Consider the following 23,375-nt stretch of genomic DNA (forward strand, 5'->3'; position numbering starts at 1 on the left):
GTAGCTGGTGAGGAGCAGCTGGCCCAGGGGGAGCAGCAGGGGCCGAAGCTCCGGAGGTTGGTGCTGCTGAAACTGAGGGAGCCGCCTGAGGTGATGACAAGGTCTGGAGAAATTGAGCCACTTGACGCTGGGTAGTCTCTACTTGTTCCAATCGAGCCATGATGCCTTGAAGAACATCCGTCATGGAGGCCTGTGCTTCACCCGATTCCATCGGGTCAGTGCAAACTGTCACGGCTAAAGGGCTGGATGGAGTCGTGTGGTGCACAGGAACCGGAGACGGACCAGGAGGAGTAGGATTGAAACGTGCAGGTTTAATAACGGATTTCATAAATGATAAACTTCACTCAAATACTTCTTTAAGTGACAGTTGGAATAAATTAAATAGAGTCCAGCACAATACTAATAACGGGCAGGGAAATCTGGAAACGTATACTTGGTGAGCCAGAGTACATAGATGAGGATCCGGAAGGAGGTTGATTTGATGACAGAAGAAATGGATCCGGATGACTGAAAGATGATGGAATGAATGAGTTGTATGAAGGAGGACAGCGGGAAGCTGTGCAGGGTAATTCTGGGACACAAGCAGGAACAAGCACTAGGTAGGACTTGCAGCATTGGTGTCAGGAGAAAACCTCCTTGTAGCAAGATGCAGGGAGCAAGGCACCAGAGTCAGGAGAGAAAGAGCCAGGATCCGGGAATCAGCTAGGAGTTGTGAATGACTCCAAAGACTCATTGCACTGACACTGAACAGCCTAGGCAGATCCCCTATATCCCCAGGGGATGGCTGCCATTGGCTGTCAGCACAGGATGAGGAGGGAACCTCCACTCTGGGCCAATCTGTCTCCTGCCCTCAACCAAGATGGCGACGCCGGCCTCCCGGCACCACTACTGCTGCCATCCCTACCCAGAGCTGCCGCTACCCGCACACCGCAGACCGGAGCCTGCACACGCTAGCCGGCGGCGGGCGCGGACGGGTGAGTACTGTACCCGCCGCGCTCCGTCGCGGCTACGTGTGACAAAGCCTTCCGCATGACGGGGCCAGCCTCCCACAGGCGGACCCCCAAGTGGGAGGCAGACTCCTGTACTTCGCTCACCAGTGGCTATCCACCACAAAGGATGCCTGGGTGAGGGAGGTAGTGTCGCAGGGGTACGCCATATCCTTCTCAAAGCCCCCCCCAAGAAGGTTCTTCTGCACGGGTCTCCCAAAAGACCCATGCAAAGCAGAACATATGAGGATCATCATACAGACCTTACTTCGGTCGCGGGTCATTGTTCCCGTACCGGGGCACCAGAGAGGCCTCGGCTTCTACTCAACCTTGTTTCTGGTGCCAAAACCAAATGGTACGTTCCGTCCCATCCTAAACCTCAAAGCTCTGAACAAGGTGGTAAAAGTCACAAAGTTCAGGATGGAGACCCTGAGGACCATCATCCTGGCTCTAGAGGAGGGGGATTTCATGGTCTCTCTAGATATCAGAGACGCATACCTCCACATCCCCATCCTACCGGCCCATCAGAAGTATCTGCGTTTTGCGATTCTCAAGAGCCACTACCAGTTTCAGGCCCTCCCATTCGGCCTAGCAACGGCGCCAAGGATTTTTACAAAAGTTATGGCAATAATGGCAGAACTCCTACACAAGCAGGGAATCAGGGTCTTCCCCTACTTGGACGACCTGTTGATTGTAGCCAAGTCACCAGAGGTCCTAACATCTCACCTGCAGACAACGATCTCCATGTTACAGGCTCACGGCTGGCTCCTCAACTGGGAGAAATCTTCCATGATCCCCTCCCAGAGAATGTTGCATCTGGGAGCTCTACTGGACACCAGAGCCCTGCGACTGTTTCTCCCAAACGACAAGGCCAGGGATCTAATACAGCGAATTCAAACCTTTGCTCAGAGACCAAGAGTCTCGGTTCACTGGGCCATGAAAATATTGGGACGGATGGTGTCCACATTCGACATGGTCGAGTGGGCCCAGTTCCACTCCCGTCCACTCCAGGGTCTTGTCCTGGCGAAATGGGACGGCTTACCACAACACGTCAAGTCGACGTTTCTCTCCCTAACACAGGAGGTCAAAGATTCCCTCCTGTGGTGGGAACAGATGGACCACCTAAACCAGGGGAGACTATTCTGGTTCAGGGAATGGATAGTACTAACCTCAGACGCCAGCCTGCGAGGCTGGGGGGCAGTAGTAGGATCCCGGTCCTTGCAAGGCGTGTGGACCGCACCAGAATCTCGCTTATCCATCAATGTTCTAGAGATTCGGGCAGCCTACAATGCCCTACTTCAGTCTCAGGATCTGTTACAGGGAAAACCTGTTCAAATCAGGTCGGACAACGCCACGGCGGTGGCATACATAAACCGCCAGGGAGGAACACGAAGCGTCGCCGCTCTCCGGGAGGTCTCCAGGATTCTTACCTGGTCGGAAGAACATCTCCTAGCCCTGTCGGCAGTCTTCATCCCAGGAGTCCTGAACTGGGAGGCGGACTTCCTGAACCGGCAGGACATCCACCCGGGGGAGTGGTCCCTACACCCGGAGGTGTTTGTCAGTCTGACGCAAGTCTGGGGCATGCCAGACGTAGACCTCATGGCGTCCAGACACAACTTCAAAGTCCCATGCTTCGGGGCAAGGACCAGGGACCCTCAGGCTTACTTCACGGACGCCCTGTCCGTACCGTGGAAGTTTCACCTCCCATATGTGTTCCCTCCGATAAACATGATCCCCAGGGTGATCAGAAAGTTCAGACAAGAAGGAGGAACCCTCCTTCTCATTGCGCCAGACTGGCCACGCAGACACTGGTACGTGGACCTACAACAACTGTCACATCAGCCCCCCTGGCCATTGCCTCTTCGTCAAGATCTGTTAAATCAGGGGCCATGTCTTCATCCGGACCCTCAGCGCCTGTCTTTGACGGCGTGGCTCTTGAAATTGCCTTATTAAAGAGCAAGGGTTTTTCTGACAAGACGATGATCCAGGCTCGCAAGCCAGCATCTTCAAAAATATACTACCGGACTTGGCATTCCTTTTTTACTTGGTGCAATTCTAATAAATATGACCCCAAGATTTTCAAAACAGCCAGGATATTGGCCTTCCTTCAAAATGGATTGGACTAGGGACTAAGACTGGCTTCTCTGAAAGTCCAGATCTCAGCTCTTTCAGTATGGTTTCAGAGAAAGATTGCATTCTTACCTGACATACGCACATTCTTACAGGGAGTGGTACACATACAGCCTCCCTTTGTCCCTCCCACGAATCCGTGGGACTTATCTTTAGTACTACAAGCTCTAACCAAACCACCGTTTGAACCACTATCATCAGTGGAGCTTAAATGGCTGACAGCCAAAACTGTCTTCCTCCTGGCCATTGCCTCCGCACGCAGGGTGTCGGATCTATCCGCACTATCGTGTAGATCACCCTTCCTAGTGTTCCACAATGACAGGGCAGTGTTGCGGACTAAGTCTTCCCACCTGCCCAAGGTTGTGTCAAAATTCCATGTGAACCAGGAAATCGTGGTACCTGCATTCACTTCAGATGATCTCTCACCAGATGAAAAATTGCTCGATGTGGTCAGAGCTCTGACCATCTATATCGACCGCACTAAATCGATCAGGAAATCAGATTCCCTCTTTGTGTTATATGGTTTTCACAAGAAGGGTTGGCCAGCGGGTAAACAAACTATTGCCCGCTGGATCCGCATGGCTATACAACAGGCATATCTTCAGTCTAACAGGCCCATTCCGGTTGCTGTCAAGGCACACTCTACTAGAGAGGTTGGTCCTTCATGGGCAGCAAGCAGGGGTGCTTCTGCCGAACAGCTGTGCAAGGCTGCAACGTGGTCATCCGTACAGACCTTTATTAAGTTCTACGCCTTTGACACGTTCGCCTCCCAGGATGCCTCCTTCGGTCGTCGGGTTCTGCTGACACCTCAGACAAATTCCCTCCCTTAATTACGGCTTGTGACATCCCCGATGTCCCCTGTGGGACCCATGGACCCTGACAAGGAAAAGGAGAGTTATGGTAGACTTACCTTTGTTAACTCCCTTTCCTTGAAGTCCATGGGAACCACAGGGCGCCCACCCTTTTAAATTTGCCACTGAGGTTCACCTTTACGTGATGTTCTGATACTGTGACCCGTTCCGACCATTCCATATTCATGCTAGGTATGTATGAGTTTCTGGGCATATGTGTTCTCTGTCCTCTTCTCTTCTCCGCTTCCTGCTCTCGGCTTGTTACCAAAAACTGGCGGTAGTAGCCTGGAGGCGGGGTTGTAGGGGAGGGCCCGCGCATGCTGGGTAAAACCGTTAAGAGCTTCGCTGATTGGTGCCTCGGACCCCCTGGATCCGCCTACAACCCCGATGTCCCCTGTGGTTCCCATGGACTTCAAGGAAAGGGAGTTAACAAAGGTAAGTCTACCATAACTCTCCTTTTATGTGCTGTCTGCTGACCACACATGTGATGTGATGACCTTCTGCAGTAGCTTGCTGGAGTCCTGTAATTATTTTTATTGTCTGATGGGGTCCCAGAGCAAACTAGTTTGAGGACCGCTGACCATAAATATGCCAGGGGAAAAAAAAATAAGGGGTTTATTAGTCTAGTGAAGGTATAGAGTGGAGAGAGAGATTTGTAGCAGTAGGTGTGACCACTGGATTTTTAGTTACCCAGTACCGCTAGAGGATATGAATCCCTTGGGATAGCATTGCAGCAGTCTTCCTCACGAACTTGCAGTAGTAAATCTGGTCAAGGTTTTGTCATCCAAATGTGGGTCAAGGCAATGGATATTTTCTCCACTCCACATGGCTGATGGAAAAGCCAAAGTTTAACCACAGTGTAGGCTGATGTCAGAAACAGGTTGGTAATTATTTCCTCCACACTACTTGGCCAAGGAAAGCCACAATGTAGGGCTGGTTTCGGGAACAAAACTTTGGGATATTTTCCAAAACCTTGCAGCAGACAGTTAGGGCATGTAGGTCTGGTTCAAAAACCTCCTACTGACTTGTTTCGCTGTTTGGGGGAGCACAGCTTTATCAAAGGGCAATAATCAGCCTTTGGGCCCTAACGGAGGTTTCTCACATCTTTCGGTGGGCATAAACCCGGGTACAAGGAAAATATATAATCTCACTGTAAGAATAAGGGCGCTTACTGGAAAACTGTTACTCCCCTGATTAATTGGTGGATGTTGATGTCTCCTTCCCAGATGCTCTTCCCATATAGATATATGAAATGATAAAAAGGGAGAAACAAAGGACAGGTATCCTCGTGTAATATAGCTTAAATAGGGTTGTCGCCAAATATTGTTTAAAATATAGGTGATTTTTAATTTATTTATTTCTTGAAATATGATGGGGTATTTTACCCCTTCAAGAAACACTCACAAGGTATTATATTCTTATATGCGTATCCCACCTTCCCAGGTTGTCAAGAAACTCCAAAGTAATCAGCAAAATATGGTGGGGTCAGTGCCCCTAATCAAATTACTCACATACACATGTGAAATCAACAGCATATCGGGTGGGTCTTTTCTCCTCCCATGTGTTACAGTTTTTCAGATGTTTTATGCTGCCTGTGTGGGAAAATAATGATACAAAAGGATACTGTATTATGATAAAAACAGATATCCTTTTATAAAAAAAAAAATCATATAAAAAGCCACAGTGTGAACACTTAACTGAAGGATATCAAGATAAAACTGGATGTTTAGGTGTTTTCAACAAGGAACAGAAGGAATGGGGCCTTGTTTTCCTAGTCCAAGTTTTCATCCAGATCTTTTTAATTCTCCCGGCAGTGAAGCTCCACCAGTGGCTGGTCCTGTGGAGAGAGTCCCACTAGTGTAGGTCCTGTGGAGAGGGTCACTGACCCCACCATATTTTGACCCCACCATATTTTGCTGATTACTTTGGAGTTTCTTGATACACCTGGGAAGGTGGGATACGCATATAAGAATATAATACCTTGTGAGTGTTTCTTGAAGGGGTAAAATACCCCATCATATTTCAAGAAATTAAATAAATTAAAAATCACCTTTATTTTAAACAATATTTAGCTACAACCCTATTTAAACTATATTACACGAGGACACCTGTCCTTTGTTTCTCCCTTTTTATCATTTTATATATCCATATGGGAAGAGCATCTGGGAAGGAGACATCAACCTCCACCAATTAATCAGGGGAGTAACAGTTTTCCTCTTATAAGTGCTCTTATTCTTACAGTGAGATTATATATTTTCCTTGTATTCTGTATTGGAGGGTGTCTGGTGGCACTCTCAATCTCATTTGAATATAGCCATCTAAATTGCGCAGAAAAGTTGTTTTTCCCACAATTCCTTTCCAAGCAGTATTATAAACCTGGGTACATGTGATATCAGCGGTTCACATTCCCGGAGTGGGCAGCTGGGAAGCGGACTTTCTCAGTCATCACACAGTCCATATCCTGGGAAATGGGAGCTTCATCAGGAGGTTTTTCAACTGATCGTGTAAAAATGAGGACTGCTGGTCGTGGACCTCATGGCCTCTCTGCTAACCCCAAAAAAAGCCTCTGTATGAAGCTCGCTCGAGGGATCCTTATGCTTTATTCGTAGATGCCATGACTGCTCCATGGCATTTTCAGCTGTGTTACATATTTTCACCATTTACCGTGTTATTCAAGGTCCATCTCTGGATACAATGCATGGGACTTCCTGTGAAATTGATAGCTCTGGATTGGTCGTGCTGTCATTGGTACTCCCTATTACAGATGATGGTCGCTTCTCGTACATTTAGGCTACTGCTTCCTCCAGATCTACTAATTCAACGGCCTTGTCTTCACTCAGATTTACTTTGTTTTGCTTTGACATCTTAGTTATTAGCTATTAATATCTAGAATTCAAGAACCAAGTGGTTCAGACTATGATCCGTGCTAGGAAGCTGGTCAAATCGCAAATTTACCATCGGATTTGTAAAGTATACATTTTTTGGTCTCCGTGGGATTTATATTTAGCTTTGGATGCTCTTTAAAAGCCTCCTTTTGAATCGCTGACAGGGTAGACCTTTAGAGTGGTTTCACACACTCCGGGTCTGCCGGGCGGCGAAAACCCGCACGACCAGGAAACTGTGCAGCACACAGTAGTTTATCATGGAGGGAATGGCCACAGCCCGGCAGCCGTCCCTTCCAGTGGCGGGATCCGGCTGCAACCGGCCGGCCGGGCCGTGGACGTCCCGTGTGAATGGACACAATAGTGTCCATTCACAACTACTGTGTACGGCACGTGCGGGATTTCGCCGTCCGGCAGGAGCCGGACAGTGTGAAATAGCCCTTATGCTTCTGCCCTTAGGGTATCAGAGCTAGCAGCTTTATCATGTAAGCCCCCTTTGGTTAAATTGTATGCTGACAGAGTAGTATTTAGAAGTAAACCATACTTCCTGCCTAAAATTGCCGCCTCCCTGCACACCCCCCCCCCCCCCACCCCCTACCCTGCCAGGGATCCCGATCCCCGCCACAGAGTGACTGGGATACACGTGTGAGACGCTAGTGTGTCCCATTCAGCTGTAGCCCCTTCTCCGCCAGCGCTCGCCGGTGGGGACATTCTGGCGAGCCCTGGAGATGAATGAGAGGGGCTCTAGCTGTATATTGAAGTATTTTTCTTTATAATGCTTTTTTCATTCCTCTTTCTTTTTAGGTGTTACTGGGAAAACCATTCAACTTTCTTCTAACCATATCAAACTGGTTGCACGACCACAGTGGGTCTTATTCCAGTATCACATCGACTTCAATCCACAGATGGAATCTAAGCGCTTAAGGTCTGCTTTACTGTATCAGCATGATGAACTTATTGGAAAAGCACATGCTTTTGATGGGACAATATTATTCTTGCCCAAGAGACTGGATAAGGTAAATAATAACTTATTTTTAACATATGTCTAACAAATGTACATACTTGTAAAATTTGGAATGGCCATGCCTTCTAATTCTTCTATGACTTGAATACTAGGCCAGGTTCACATTTTGGAATTTATTAATTTATTAACATTTTCTTACATAGCACACGCGTATTCTGCAGCATTTTACAAAGAATATGTGGTCAATCAGTCCCTGCCCCAGTGGAGCTTACAATCTATATTCCCTACCACATGTACATGCGCACACATTCACTCTTGGGTTATTTTTGTTGGAAGCCAATTAACCTACCAGTACATTTTTTGGTTGTGGGAGGAAACCGGAGTACCGAGAGTAAACCCACACAAGCACTGGGAAAATATACAAACTCCTCACAGTTAGGGCCATGGTGGGAATTAAACCCATGACCTCAGCGCTGTGAGGCAGTAATGCTAACCATTACACCGTCTGTGCTGCCCTGGAATGAGAAATCATGCATATCGTTTAGTGTGTATGCATGATTGCACACTTCAATGGGTCGCATGTGATATGTTCTGGTTGGTCATTATTCACAATCAGACGATACCTTGTGCTGTCCAGTGAAGTTTAACCCATTCAGTGGTGGGTTTTTCTGGTGCATGACATCTCCCAGGGTGGGTTTTTTATGCCACAGAAATACTCACCACTGGATTGGCTGCTGCTTGTCCTCTGCGGCTTCTGTTACTTCATCGAGTGTTCAGGTGCCTGGGTGGGGGGGGGGGCGTGAGTCGGGAAGAGCAGCTCAGCCTAGAAAATATCCGTGCATACCATCGAAGGGGTTAATGAAATACAGAACAAAATATTGTTCTATAGTTCATTAATTCGCTCAGCATGTACAGGCAATCTTCACTGGTCCGGGATGAAATGAATTTGTCCTGGCCATTGGCAAGATTGCGGCTTACAGACTGCTGCAATGTGTGATTTGTTTTCACCAGAGAACCTGTATTGCTTATTTTGTACAGACTATTGTCCTTATGCTCAGAAATGTTCGTTTAGATGAAACATATTTTATTTCATATGAGATACTGAGGTCTCAATACATTGGGGAATAGAGGTCATCCGACAAGAGACAGGCACATAAATTTCCTCTACCTCCCCCATGGCAGCCATCACATATGGGATAATTTGCTGGCATTGATACATAAAGCACTCAACATAGAGGATGCGCCGGAGGAGTTAAAGCTACAGGAGTTGCTTTTCAGAGACCAGAAGAAAAGAAGTAAAACATTGGTAACTTACTCCTCTGAGCGAGAATCTCAGATACTTTTGGTGACTCAAACATATGGGCACGTGAAGATAGGCATCTTTGAGGTCCATAGAGGTCATGTAGTCATTTTCCTTTAGATCCGGTAATATACTTCTTACCGACTCCATTCTGAATGACCTTACTTGTACCAACTGATTCAACCTTCGGAGGTCTAATATTGTCCTGAAGCCCCCCGATGGTTTTTGAACCACGAAAAAACGCGAATACCATCCGTCTCCTATTTGCGACTGTGGTGTCCTTACCACACTTTTTGTTGTATCATTTCTTTTAGACTGGACAGTAACGCCTCCTTTTCCACTGGGTCTTTTGGTATCGGAGACTCCGTAAAGAATGTCCCTGGATGCTTCTTGAATTCTATTTTATAACCGTATCTTATGATCTCGAGCACCCACCTATCCGAGGTGGATCCTTCCCAGGCGCTTCGGAATTTCAGCAGCCTGGCCCCTACCGCCTGGGGTGCGGCGTCATTGTGGGTTCTGCTTTGTGGCGAACCTGTTCTCTCTACCCCTTTGGGTACGAAAATTTGCCCTTGAAAGCCAAGTACCTCTTCTGTATCCCCTACCTGAACTCTTGAGACTGAAATTTGAAATTCCTAGTTCCTGGTACTTTTCTATTCTGTTTCTCCTGTGGCAACCATATGGATTTGCCCCCTGAAATTTTTGTTATAATTTGGTCCAGTTAGGTGCCGAACAAGTAATCCCCCTGAAAAGGGAGGGTCGGTAATTTGTTTTTCGATTGTACGATTGTATCAGCCACCCACGGTTTGAGCCATAGGGCTCGTCTGGTCACAGCTGCTGTTGCACTAGCTCTAGCTGCCAACCTCATCGAATCTAATGAGGCCTCACACAGGAATTCAATAGCCAACTGTGCATTCTGCACTGTCTTCAACAAGTCGGACCTCCTTATGCCGTCCATCATATCTGCCTCCAACTGATTACACCACTCTCTCATCACCCTTGATGTGATGCCATGAGCCCTAACATCCTCATACACAACTCTGCCGACACCACAGATTTTTCCAGTACTGACCTCATCAACTGAGCTATCTTTAGCTGCCTCTCTGGCATCAGGGCGACTCTTAGATACTGTGTATCCAGTATCACTCCCAGGTATTTTACTTTGTTCGATGGTTCCAGCTGACTCTTTTTCCTGTTTATCAGCCAGCCATGCACCGCCAGGTATCGCAAGACTTTCTCGGTGTGCCATCGCAGCTGCCGGTTTCAGTGCCGCCCCTGTTATCAGGTGCTGCTTTCTTAAGCCCAATTCGATTTAACGCTCCATTGGGTCCTTAAAAATATTAGCGTCCTCCAATGGCAAGGTCGTCTTTTTTGAAATTCTCGCAATTGCTGCATCTACCTTCGGCAGCTCATCCCATGTGGCTATCTGATCCTTTTGAAAGGGATACATCTTCCCCATCTTTACTGGGACTACAGTCCTCTTATCTGGATGTTTCCACTCATCCAACACCATATCTTTCACTGATTGGGATAGGGGAAATGTTTTACTTCTCATCTTCTTGTCTCTGAAAAGCAACTCCTGTAGCTTTAACTTCTCCGGCGCATCCTCTATGTTGAGTGCTTTATGTATCAATGCCAGCAAATTCTCCCATATGTGATGGCTGCCATGGTGGAGTAGAGGAAAACATATTATCAGGTAAGAATCTGATATTTCTTCAACCAGGGTGTGCTGGCTACTCCCCTCTGCTTCTCCCTACTAGCCAGTTTTAGAAAATGTACCCTCAGGAGAGGATGCACACTCCTGGAGCTCCAGAGAGTTTTTCTTCAATTTACTTTTATTTTTTATTTCCTTGTCAGGGTCCATGGGTCCCACAGGGGACATCGGGGTTGTAGGCGGATCCAGGGGGTCCGAGGACCTAATCAGCAAAGCTTGTTGAAGATTTCCCAGGATGCCTTGGGTCCTCTCTCCTGCAACCCCGCCTCCACGCTCAAACAACTTTTTGTTTGGTGCCTGCAGGAAGCAGATGCACCTTTTAATCAGCAGTGATTACCTCACTGAGGGAATCCCATAAGAATCTGCTTTATTTCTCCTTCATCTACTAGGTGTCAGTGGGGATAGAAGGGCGACCACAGGGAGCATGGGCACTTTAAATATAATTAAGTGTGACCAACTCCTCCCCTTCTACTCCCCACATAGGCAGTCTTAGAATGTGCCCTCATGGGAGCTGGTCACACTACTGGCTTGCTCCAGGGCATTTATTTTTAAAAGCTTGAAACATTTTTTTGGGTACTTGTGTAGTTTCACTGCGCCAGCATGGCACCGTGCTACTTCCGGGTTCTACGCTCGCCACAAACTATCTAAAATAAACTAACTTAACTCCATGCCAACATGGATAGTTCATACCCCCACTATACATGTTGGCATGGAGTTGATTTTAGATAGCGTGGCGAGCGTAGCGCCCCACCGAGCCCGCAGCGTGGGCGAGCAAAGCGAGACCCGCAAGGAGACTCAGACGCACGGCGCCATGGTGGCGCCGTGAAACTACACAAGTACCAATTTTTTTTAAACTCAACATCAGACAGGCAGTCTGCCGCTGCCTGTCTGCATCACAGGAGCTGTCGGAGGGGATCCGGCTGCAGCTGCGTGCGGCTCGCGGCCGGTCCCCGGCTGCAGAGACCACCGTCTCCGGAGGACAGCCACCACTGCACGCAGTGCGTATCCCGTCCTCCCTCAGCCTCTACCGCCGCCGACCAGCAAATGGCAGCGGTAATGTATGCCTGACCTCCCGCTCAGCGTGGGGGTCAGTGAAAAAGTGAAAAATTTGGCGGTAGCGCAGGTTTAAGAGGGGTTTTAAAACTGGTGCCATTTTGGGAGAACACGGAGCAGCCGAAGGGGCGGAGCAACCGCATGGTATGCTCCCAGCATCCCCGGTTTCTCCCCAGCGTGACTTCAGCACAGCGGCGGCCATCTTCAAAGTGTGCACCGCTGCTGACACGCTGTGGGACTCCGTTTTGGCTGAGACAGTTTGCGGCTCAAGCACAGCCTTCCTCCGGGTGTCCAGACCTGCTAAGCAGCTTCCCCAAGTCCATAGCGCTGTTGTTAGCCTCTGGCAACTTTTCCTCTAATACTGTCTCTCCTGTCCAGTCTTTTTACCCTTCTTCCTGTACTATCCCCTGGTGTGTGTGTACAGTGGATATTAACCTGTTGATTGTTGTATATTGATTATGTATATATATATCTGCACTGTTCACCTTGACAAAGGGGTACCTTATGCCCCGAAACGTTGGTATGCTATTTTTGCACTAATAAACGTTTTTGAAAATTCCCAGAGTGCCGCTGTCTGCTTCTTTGCCTACTCCTGCACAACTGTTCCGGAAGGCACCTGGGTTCCTGACCAGCTGGGGGAGTGCCAGGTCAACACACACCTTGCTATATATAGATTATGTATAGCTCAATCACTATCATAATGGCTGGAGGCAGCTCAAAGAGATCTTGCAGGAAGTGTAATTCTAAACTCACACAATCTGCTGAGGGTACTCCAGTGTGCGAGAAATGCACTACTGACCCCGCTCCCTCTACCTCCCAGCAGCCCTCCCCTGCATGGGTGTTGCAGCTCCCGGAGGTGATGTCACGCCTGTCCTCTGAGATTACAGATTCCCAGAGGGACAGAGAATCATCTAGATCACAGCAGCGTGAATTAACCTTAGCTGTGGAGCGTTTAACAAAAGCCTTGGCCTCTGAGCCCATACGGCCCGCGGGACACATGACTCACAACCCCCAGTGCTAAAGAGGCTTCTCACGCAGGTCTTAGACACTGACACGGATGAGGATATGCCTGACCTTGAGGAAGGGGAATATGCTGCCCCAGATGTGGATGTGCAACAGGATTTGCCACCACAGCAACCAGAGCAGTTTGCGCAAGGTTTAGATGACCTCATTGATATGGTAAAGCTGGCACCGAATGTGGAGGATGGGGCGTCAGCCCCCACTCGCCCCTCCCTGTTTGGTAAAAAACCAAAGCAGGTGGCTTCTTTTCCTCCAGCATAGGAATTAGATGACCACGTCATACAGGCCTGGAAAAACCCTGACAGGATATTTCAGATTTCCCGGAGACTGTTGTCTTCATACCCCTTGTCTGCTGCTGGCAGAAAGCTGTTAGAAACACCCCCGGTAGTTGACCCTTCGGTCACGTGTCTTTCTAAGAAGACAGTTCTCCCTGTACCAGGGGCTACTACTCTTAGAGACGCCTCCGACCGCAAGCTTGAGCTTACGCTTAAGTCTATTTATACTGCGGCAGGGGTAGTTCAGCGTCCGGCTCAGGTCGGATGCTGGGTCAATAAGGCCATAGGGGTTTGGGCCTCCCAGTTGGCTCATCAGCTAAATCATGGAGGGGAGGTGGATGTCCTGGTGCAATTAGCAGAACATATTTCTGAAGCATCATCCTATATGGTGGAGGCCTCTAACGATGTTTGCATCATAGGGGCACGCATATCTGCCCTGTCCATATCAGCACGCCGGTCACTCTGGCTCCGCCAGTGGCAAGCGGATGCAGAGTCGAAGCGGGCAGTGGAAGCACTTCCCTTCACTGGTGAGGTGTTTTTTGGGCCCGAGTTAGATAAGTGGATATCACAAGCCACTGGTGGAAAATCCACATTCCTCCCCTCCACGGCTCCTCCATCTACTCGTAGGACCTTTCAGGGAACATCCTTTCGGCCCCAGGCTAAGTTCAGAGGTCGCTCTAGAGGAGGCGCTGCCTCCCAGAGAGGCTCCAGAGGTCGTGGCAGAGGTGCTTCCTCTTCCACCCAAGAGGCCAAGGCCTCCACCAAGCCCGCCGCATGACGGGTTTCAGGCCCACCTGGGGGATCCCAGGATTGGAGCGCGTCTTCAAGGCTTCAGGCACGTTTGGCTGCAGTCTTGCCAGGACGCTTGGGTTCGAGATCTGGTAGCCTTTGGCTACAAGATACATTTCCAAAAACCACCCCCTCACCGGTTTTTCAAAACCGGTTTGCCAGTTTCAGCAGAAAAGAGCCTGCTTCTAACTGCGGCCATCCAGAAGTTGGTCTCGGCAGTGGTGGTTATCCCGGTCCCAGCAGACCAAAGGTCCTTGGGGTTCTACTCCAGCCTCTTTCTGGTCCCCAAACCAGACGGCACGTCCCATCCTGAACCTGAAGGACCTCAATCCTTACCTTCAACCGGTCAAGTTCAGGATGGAGTCCCTGCAATCTGTGATCGCGGGGTTGGAGGAGGGCGAGTTCTTGGTGTCACTCGACATCGAGGACGCCTACCTCCATATCCCTATTTGGCCTCCACATCAGGCTTTCCTTCGGTTCGCAGTCCGCAGCCAACATTGGCAGTTCCAGGCCCTTCCATTTGGCCTCTCCCCAGCACCCCGGATCTTCACCAAGGTCATGGCGGTGATGATGGAGATTCTGCGGAACCAGGGAGTAATGGTCATTCCGTACCTGGACGATCTTCTGCTGAAGGCTCCATCCAGGGAGGTCCTCCTGGACAACATAGCCCTGACTCAGAGTACTCTCATTCGCCACGGATGGATACTCAAGTTTCAGAAGTCCCAGCTCCAGCCGTCTCAACGGTTACAGTTCCTGGGGATGGTACTGGATACCACTCTTCTGAGAGTGTTCTTCCCTGAGGACAAGATACAGTCCCTCCAGGCTTTGATCCGCTCGGTCCTTCTGACCAGACAGTTATCGGTCCTCACATGTACCAGGCTTCTGGGGAAGATGGTCGCCTCCTACGAGGCTCTCCAATACGTTCGTTTTCGATCAAGACCCTTCCAGCGTTGCCTTCAGCGTCAGTGGACCGGCTCTCACCTGCACCTTCACCACAGGATACGGTTGTCAGTGCGGGCACGTCACTCTCTCCTGTGGTGGCTGAACCCAGCAATCCTCAGGGAGGGAAAGAGGTTCGCCGTCTGGAACTGGATACTGCTCACCACAGACGCAAGTCTTCGCGGGTGGGGAGCAGTCATTCTGGACCATCAGTTCCAGGGCCGTTGGACTCAGCAGGAGGCCCTGCTCTCCATCAATATCTTGGAGCTCAGAGCTGTCTACAATCCTCTCCTGCAGGGCCATCAGAGTGCAGTCGGACAACGCCACTGCAGTGGCCTACATCAACAAGCAGGGAGGCACGCACAGCCACGCTGCCATGAAGGAGGTGAGTCGAATCCTGCTGTGGGCTCAAGATCACGCCCTGGCCATCTCCGCCATATTCATTCCTGGCGTAGAAAATTGTGAGGCCGACTTCTTAAGTCGGCAGGACGTATACCAGGGGGAATGGTGTCTCAATCCCCAGGTTTTCCAGCAACTGGTCCACCGGTGGGGGTGTCCCCAGGCAGACCTCATGGCGTCTCGCCACAACAGCCAGCTACCACGGTTTTTTGCCCGCACGAGGGATCCTCATGCGGTGGGAGTGGATGCATTGGTGGCCCCTTGGCCATTCCACTTTGTGTACATCTTCCCTCCATTCCCGCTAATACCTCGGGTGCTGCATAGAATCCGGAGGGAGGGGATCTCTGTCCTCCTGATAACTCCGGACTGGCCGCGCAGGTCATGGTACACCAGCCTCACGTCTCTTCTGATAGACGAGCCTTGGCCCCTGCCTCTTCAAGAAGATCTGCTCAGCCAAGGGCCTTTCGTCTTCCCAGACTTAAGTCGGCTTCATTTGACGGCGTGGCTGCTGAAAGGTCCATTCTGAGACAGGCAGGTATCCTGCGGGCGGTGATACCCACCATGATGAAGGCCAGGAAGGAGGTCACCTCCAAGTATTACCACTGCATCTGGAGGGTCTATGTGGTCTGGTGTGAGAGTCGTGGTGTCTCCGCCACTCTTTTCAAAAAGGCCAGGCTTCTTCTTTTCCTGCAGGCTGGCTTAGCTGCAGGGTTGCGTCCTTCCACCTTGAAGGTACAGGTATCAGCGTTGTCGTTTTTTTTTTTTTTTTTCAAAATAAATTGGCCCTTTTACCTGAGGTACACACCTTCTTTCAGGGAGTTTTGCGGCTGCAACCTCCTTTTCGTCCACCCACGGCTCCTGGGGATATAGACCTTGTTCTATGTTTCTTGCAGTCTGAGGTGTTCGAACCGCTAGAGGACGTGGACCTTCGTTACCTCACATGGAAGACAGTGCTTCTCTTGGCCTTTGCATCGGCACGGAGAGTTTCGGATTTGGGGGCTCTGTCATGCATGCCCCCGTTTTTGATATTTCATTCTGACAGGGCAGAGCTGCGCACCAGCGGTTCCTTTTTGCCTAAGGTGGTATCGGCCTTCCACATAAATCAGCCAATTGTGGTACCGGCCTTCCAAGACGTCTCTCCTGAGAACAGTATTCTTGACGTGGTCAGAGCCCTGAAGATCTATGTATCCAGAACTGCATCACTGAGGAAGTCGGATGCTTTTTTTGTTACGTATGATCCAGTCAGGCGGGGCTGGCCAGCCTCAAAGCAGACGTTGTCGCGTTGGATCCGCCTGACCATTCGTAGGGCCTACGTGGCAAGGGCTCTACGCCCGCCTGCCTCCATCACAGCGCATTCTACCTGCTCGGTGGGCCCCTCTTGGGCGGCTGCCAGAGGGGTCTCCATTCAGCAGCTCTGCAGGGCTGCCACCTGGTCTGGTCGTCAGACTTTTGTTCGGTTCTACCGATTTGACACTTTTACGGCATCAGCTTCACAGTTTGGATGCTCAGTGTTACGGGGGTCTCAGTGCCATCCCACCCGTGTTGGGAGCTCTGGGACGTCCCCACTGTTACTCCAGTGACACCTAGTGGATGAAGGAGAAAACAGGGATTTTGTACTTACCGTAAATCCTTTTCTCCGAGTCCACAGGTGTCACTGGACACCCGCCTCGGCTCTGTTCCTGCCTTAAAACTTTACAGTTGTAATTGCTAGGTTAAGTTCTTCCCATGTTTAGGGAACTGCCTGCTATGTTATATGTGTGGCATGTTTGATTCAGTGGTTATCACTGTTCTATTTATGTTTTCAATCTTTTCTGGTTGATTGTTTACTCTTGTGTGTTATACTAACCTCCTCTGGAAAGCGTGTTCTTTCTTCCAGCTCCATTCGGGCACATCCTTGTGACTGCCTAGGTGGGGAGTAGAAGGGGAGGAGTTGGCCACACTTAATTATATTTAAAGTGCCCATGCTCCCTGTGGTCGCCCTTCTATTCCCACTGTTACTCCAGTGACACCTGTGGACTCGGAGAAAAGGATTTACGGTAAGTACAAAATCCCTGGTTTTTATTTGTATTCTTTTCAATTTGCCGCTTCGGCGGCTGAGGCAGCTCCCGCCTTCAATCACTTGACAGCGGCGCATGCTGCCGCATCACTCCCGCTGGCGCCGACATTCCACCCACGACCTCGTTCAAGCGGGGTAGCCCGGCGGAGGAGACGAACAGCGCCTAGCACCACCGGAAATCTCCTCCAGGCAGCGTGGTCGACATCAGGGAGCAGTTAAGCCTCTCATAGAAAGCACAAATCGCTGCCATGCTGCGCACTGCGGGAGACAGCCGCAGCAGCTGGCGTGGACACTGGCTCTCGGGTTAGGGACTCCACTAGACCACCGGGAACCGAGCGCAGGCCCGGGTAAGGGGGACCCATTTATCTAAGGCTCCATTTGCGTCCCGGTGGGGGAAGTCCAGTACGGGGAGGTGGCGCTTGGCCTGCAGTCCCTCCCCCAGCTTTGGCGCCCTTCTCTTCGCAGAGCTGTGGCCAGTAGCTGTAATACTCTGCGCCCGCCCCCTTTCTCTCTGACCGGCGCCATTTTACACAGGCACGAAGGTCTCCCAGAGTCCGGGCGCGGTCTCCCCTGTAAAATAGTCTACAGGCTAAGTAGCTGTTTTCGCAGCCACCCTATTCCCCCTTACCATTAGTTCAAGCGGTTGATAACAGGGTGTGATAGCAGTTATTATGCTTTGGCTATATGTAAATGCCTTGGTGTGTGTGACTATTGTGCTAGTTCTGTTATTTCACTCTGTCAGTACTTTTATACTGTCCACTGTTTCTTTTTTTCACACTGGGGCTCTGCCTCAAAGGTCACATTCACGCAGTGATATCACTCTAGGGCTTCCTTGGTTAAATTCTCCTATTATGCACTGTTATCACCCCTTGCGGGTATATATGATAATATGTCTAAATGGGGGCACAATCAGACTGAGTCCCCCAAGCTTCTGTCCTGCAGGAGCTGTGCTGCGGGCCTGTCTGAACAGGATGTTATCCAGGATGGACTTTGTGTCAATTGCTTCATCCCCCCTGGCCAGTCCTCTGCCACAGTGGTTTCTCCACAACCTCCCTGGGCAGCTTTTCAACAGCTGTTAGGCACCCTAGTGGATCGCCTTCCTCCCTCCATGGCACCCCCTGTAGTCCAGCCGGTCTTGAAGGACCCTAAGGACAGACGCCTAGAGCAGTCCCTTAAGGCCATATTTTCATTCTCTGGTGCAATTCAGAGGCCCACCATAGTAGCAACCTGGGTGGCAAAAGCCATTTTGCCATGGGTTCAGGTGGTGGAGGACGATCTTGTGGAATCCAAGAAAACCTTGGAACTGTTGGCCTTTAAGGGCGATAATTTATACGGGGAGGAGCTTAATAAGATTGTATCCTCTTTAGCAGCTGCTACGACGGCTTGCCTCCCCACAGCTCTGCCCCCCCCAAACCTAGGACCTCCTCCTTTCGGTCCTTTCGCCCCCAAGGTAAAGCTAGAGGGCAGTCCTATTCCAGGAACGCATGAACGCCCCGCCCAACAAAGCAGGCAAGGCAAAGCCTAAACAGGCTTGGGTCACTAGACAGGCCCCTGACAAGCCTGCTGCATGACGGGACCCGCCTCTCGCAGCGGGATCCCCAGGTGGGAGGCAGACTTCTCCGCTTTGCTCACCAATGGCATTCTACAACAACAGATGCCGGGGTGAGGGAAGTGGTGTCTCGGGGATACTTCATTTCATTTAAAAAGCCTCCCCCACGCAAATAATTCTGCACGGGTCTGCCACACAACCCACACAAAGCAGAACATTTGCTAAAAATACTGCACTCTCTTGCAGTCTCAAGTAATAGTCCCAGTCCCTCCTCACGAGAGGGGACTTGGTTACTACTCGACTTTCTTCCTGGTTCCAAAACCAAATGGAACATACCGGCCCATCCTGAACCTAAAATCACTCAACAAGGTGGTAACGGTTTAAAAATTCCGGATGGAGACTCTGAGGACCATTATCCTAGCCTTGGAAGAGGGGGATTATATGGTCTCTCTAGACATTCGAGACGCGTACTTACACGTCCCCATTCTGCCAGCACACCAGAAGTATCTGCGGTTTGCTATTCAGAACCGTCACTTTCAATTCCAGGCCCTTCCATTCTGCCCAGCCACGGCTCCTAGGATCTTCACAAAAATCATGGCAGTCATGGCGGAACATCTCCACCGTCTAGGCATCCGGGTATTCCCATACCCAGATGACCTCTTACTGGTGGCCAAATCTCCAGAGGCTCTGTTATCACACCTTCAGATAACAATAACAACACTCCAGGCACACGGGTGGCTCCTAAATTGGGAAAAATCTTCCCTGATCCCTTCTCAGCAAATGCTGCATCTAGGAGCTCTATTAGATACCCGGTTCTTGAGGATGTCACTTCCCAGGGACAAGTGCAATGCTCTGCAACACTGAATTCAGTCATTTGTACAGAGTCCAAGAGTCTCAGTTCACTGGGCAATGAGGATTTTGGGCCTCATGGTATCGACATTCGATATGGTGGAGTGGGCTGAATTCCATTCTCGTCCCCTCCAGCGCCTCATCTTGGCTAAATGGGACGGTCTACCTCACCACATCTGGTCCACGTTCCTCACACTGACTCAGGAGTTGAAAACCTCTCTTCAATGGTGGTTGCAGACAGACCACTTGAATCAAGGCAGCCCCTTCTGGTTCACGGAGTGGACGATTCTCACAACCGAAGCCAGTCTTTAAGGCTGGGGGCTAAGTAGGATCCCGATCCTTGCAAGGCGTGTGGGCCGCTCCGGAGACACGCCTCTCCAACATACTGGAGCTCCGGGCAGTATTCAACGCCCTGATCCGTTCAAAGGACCTTCTCCAAGGGAAACCTGTACAGATCAGGTCGGACAATGCAACAGCTGTGGCGTACATAAACCGCCAGGGAGGCACTCGCAGTGCAGCAGCTCTTCTTGAGCCGCCAAGATATACATCCGGGGGAGTGGTCGCTCCACCCAGAGGTGTTTGCCATCCTGACAGAACATTGGGGCCTACCGGACATGGACCTAATGGCATCTAGACACAACAACAAAGTGTCCAACTTCCTCAAGCCTGCTTCACGGATGCCCTATCGTTTCCATGGACGTTTCATCTTCCATACGCCTTTCCACCAATCAACATGATTCCCAGAGTAATCAGGAAGTTCAAACAGGAAGGCGGGAACTCCATTCTAATAGCTCCGGCCTGGCCACGCAGACACTGGTATGTCGACCTCAAACTGTTGTCTCATCAGCCTCCATTCCTGTTACCTCTTTGGGTGGACTTGCTCACTCAGGGGCCTTGCCTACACCCGGACCCTCAGCGACTGTCTTTGACGGTGTGGCACTTGAAACTGCCTTACTAAAACGTAAGGGTTTCTCTTCCAGAGTGACGAGGACCATGATTCGGGCGTGCAAGCCAGCGTCTTCCCGGATTTATTACCGGATATGGCACACCTACTTCACCTTGTGCACAGATAGGAAGTATGATCCCAAGGTCTTCAAGGTAGCCAGAATCCTGGCATTCCTACAGAATGGCCTATATATGGGGTTGAGACTGGCCTCTTTAAAAGTCCAGGTCTCAGCTTTATCTGTCTGGTTCCAGAAGATAATTGCCTTTCTAACGGATGTTCATACATTATTCCAAGGGGTACTTCATATCCAAGCTCCGTATGTACCTGGGATCTGTCAATCTTATTACAGGCTTTGACTAAGCCCCCTTTTGAACCGCTGAATACGGCTGATTTCAAGTGGCTAATTGCCAAAACAGTATTTATTTTGGCCATTGCTTCGGCCAGAAGAGTTTCAGACCTCTCAGCTCTTTCTTGTAAATCTCCTTTTCTTATTGTCCATTCTAATAGGGCAGTATTGAGGACAAAACCATCTTACCTGCCCAAGGCCGTCTCCAGATTTCACGTTAATCAGGAGATTGTTGTTCCTGCATTCATAGCTGAAGATCTCTCGCCAGATGAACGTTTGCTAGATGTGGTCAGGGCTCTGACCATTTATGTTGACCGTACTAAGACGGTCAGAAAATCTGACTCCCTTTTTGTATTGTATGGATTCCGCAAAAAGTGTTGGCCAGCGGGCAAACAGACTATTGCTCACTGGATTCGCATGGCTATCAACAGGCTAATCTTCCTATTCCTGTTTCTGTTAATGCGCACTCTACCAGAGCGGTTGGTCCATCATGGGCAGCAGGCCGGGGTGCATCTGCCGAACAGCTGTGCAAGGCTGCAACGTGGTCATCTGTCCATACCTTTATTAGATTTTATGCTTTTGACACGTTCACCTCTCAGGATGCCTCCTTTGGTCGTCGAGTACTTCTCACACCTCAGGCAAATTCCCTCCCTTAAATTACGGCTTTGAGACATCCCCGATGTCCCCTGTGGGACCCATGGACCCTGAAAAGGAAAGTTAAGGTAGACCTACCTTTGTTAACTTCCTTTCCTTGAAGTCCATGGGAACCATAGGGTGCCCTCCCTTCAATCAATTTGTTCCTGAGGTATCCCTATGTGTGATATATTACACTGTAACTGATAACGACCAAAACCTTGTCCATGTGCCGTGATGTGTATATATGAGTACTTGGGCATGTGGTCTCTCTGTCCTCTTCCTTTCTCCGCTTCCTTCTTATGGCTTGGTACCAAAACTGAGCAAGTTGAGCCTGGAGGCGGGGTTGCAGGGGAGAGGGCCCAGGGGAGACTTCAAAAAGCTTCGCTGATTGGTGCCTCGGACCCCCCAGATCCGCCTACAACCCCAATGTCCCCTGTGGTTCCCATGGACTTCAAGGAAAGGAAGTTAACAAAGGTAGGTCTACCATAACTTTCCTTTTTTTGGTGCAGTGAAAATACATAGGTGTGCGGCTTGTCGTGGATCCTATGATTTTCGTGAGAAGAAAAACTTATTAATTGGATAGGCAGATAAAAAAATATTTGTTTTGGGGGAGAAAAAATATTGTTGCCAATAGGATATTCATTTTAGGCTGCAAAACATATTAAACAATTTTAAATTTGCATCATATTGTTTTTGTTACAGGTCAGTGAGGTGTTCAGCCAAACTCGCAATGGAGAGAATGTAAAAATCACAATCACGTTGACAAATGAATTACCACCTACGTCACCTACTTGTTTTCAATTTTACAATGTTATGTTTCGAAGGTGAGTTTTTGTGTGTGTGTGTTTTTTTTATGGTTTTGTATTCTATATTTGAACAGTGCAGCCCCTAATTGTAAATTTTCAAATCCAGCCTGTAATATGACATTATCTGATTGGCTGGCACTTAATCACTTGAGAAGGTGTAATACATTTGGCCCTAAGCAGCAGATGTATTAAGCCTGGTGAAGAGATAATGGGGAGATAAAGTAGAAGGTGGTATCGCACTAGTCAATCAACTCCTACCTGCCATTTTTCAAACAGCTGATTGGCTGGTGCATAATCACCTATTTTATCTCTTTACTGGGCTTAATACATCTGCCCCTTTGTGCCATATGTACCAGGGGGTAATGCTTCTGAGGTTGTGGAAATAGCCTTGTCTATGGCTCCAGCTTGTTTTTAGCATGTGTCTTGCTCATGATATTTACAGTATTGTCTTCTTACCTCAGATATGAGACAAGCAAACAGAAAAAAAATTGCTGTGCACTTGCTTATTTCTAAATCAGTGTTGCTTTTATAATTAGCTGTATAGTATAGATGGCATCTTGCCCTGGGATTTTAGCTCCTTTTCTTAGACTCCATTCTTATTGCAATCTGTTTTGAGCAAGTATAGTGGATACAATTTGTCAAAGGAAGTTGTTCCTTTCAGGAACTTTGTTAGGTCTTTTTATTTAGCTTTCTTTAGGTACTGTAGCCTGCTTTGCCACACCTTTGCGTATTGTGTAGGGTTTCTAGGTAGCCTTTTTGGAGGGTGATTGAACGGATCCGATATGTAATGCCGGCGGTCGGAATCCCGACACTGGAATCCCGACCGCCGAAATCCAGACATGGGGGGGACGTGGATCGCCCCCCATTGCGGGCTCGCTACGCTCG

At 49.4% G+C, this 23,375-nt stretch overlaps 1 protein-coding gene across 1 annotated transcript in view; it reads left to right on the forward strand.

Moving 5' to 3' along the window:
* The window catches only part of LOC146010509 (piwi-like protein 1), a 187,223-nt gene that overhangs the window by 37,800 nt on the left and 126,048 nt on the right, over positions 1–23,375 (forward strand). Inside the window, exons 5-6 of the mRNA XM_083151290.1 lie at positions 7,654–7,865; positions 22,387–22,508. Of these exons, the coding sequence (XP_083007416.1) occupies positions 7,654–7,865; positions 22,387–22,508 (334 nt within the window). The remainder of the gene's footprint in view (positions 1–7,653; positions 7,866–22,386; positions 22,509–23,375) is intronic.

Source organism: Crinia signifera, chromosome 1 (assembly GCF_055691185.1).
Source record: "Crinia signifera chromosome 1, ASM5569118v1, whole genome shotgun sequence".
Lineage (NCBI taxonomy): Eukaryota > Metazoa > Chordata > Amphibia > Anura > Myobatrachidae > Crinia > Crinia signifera.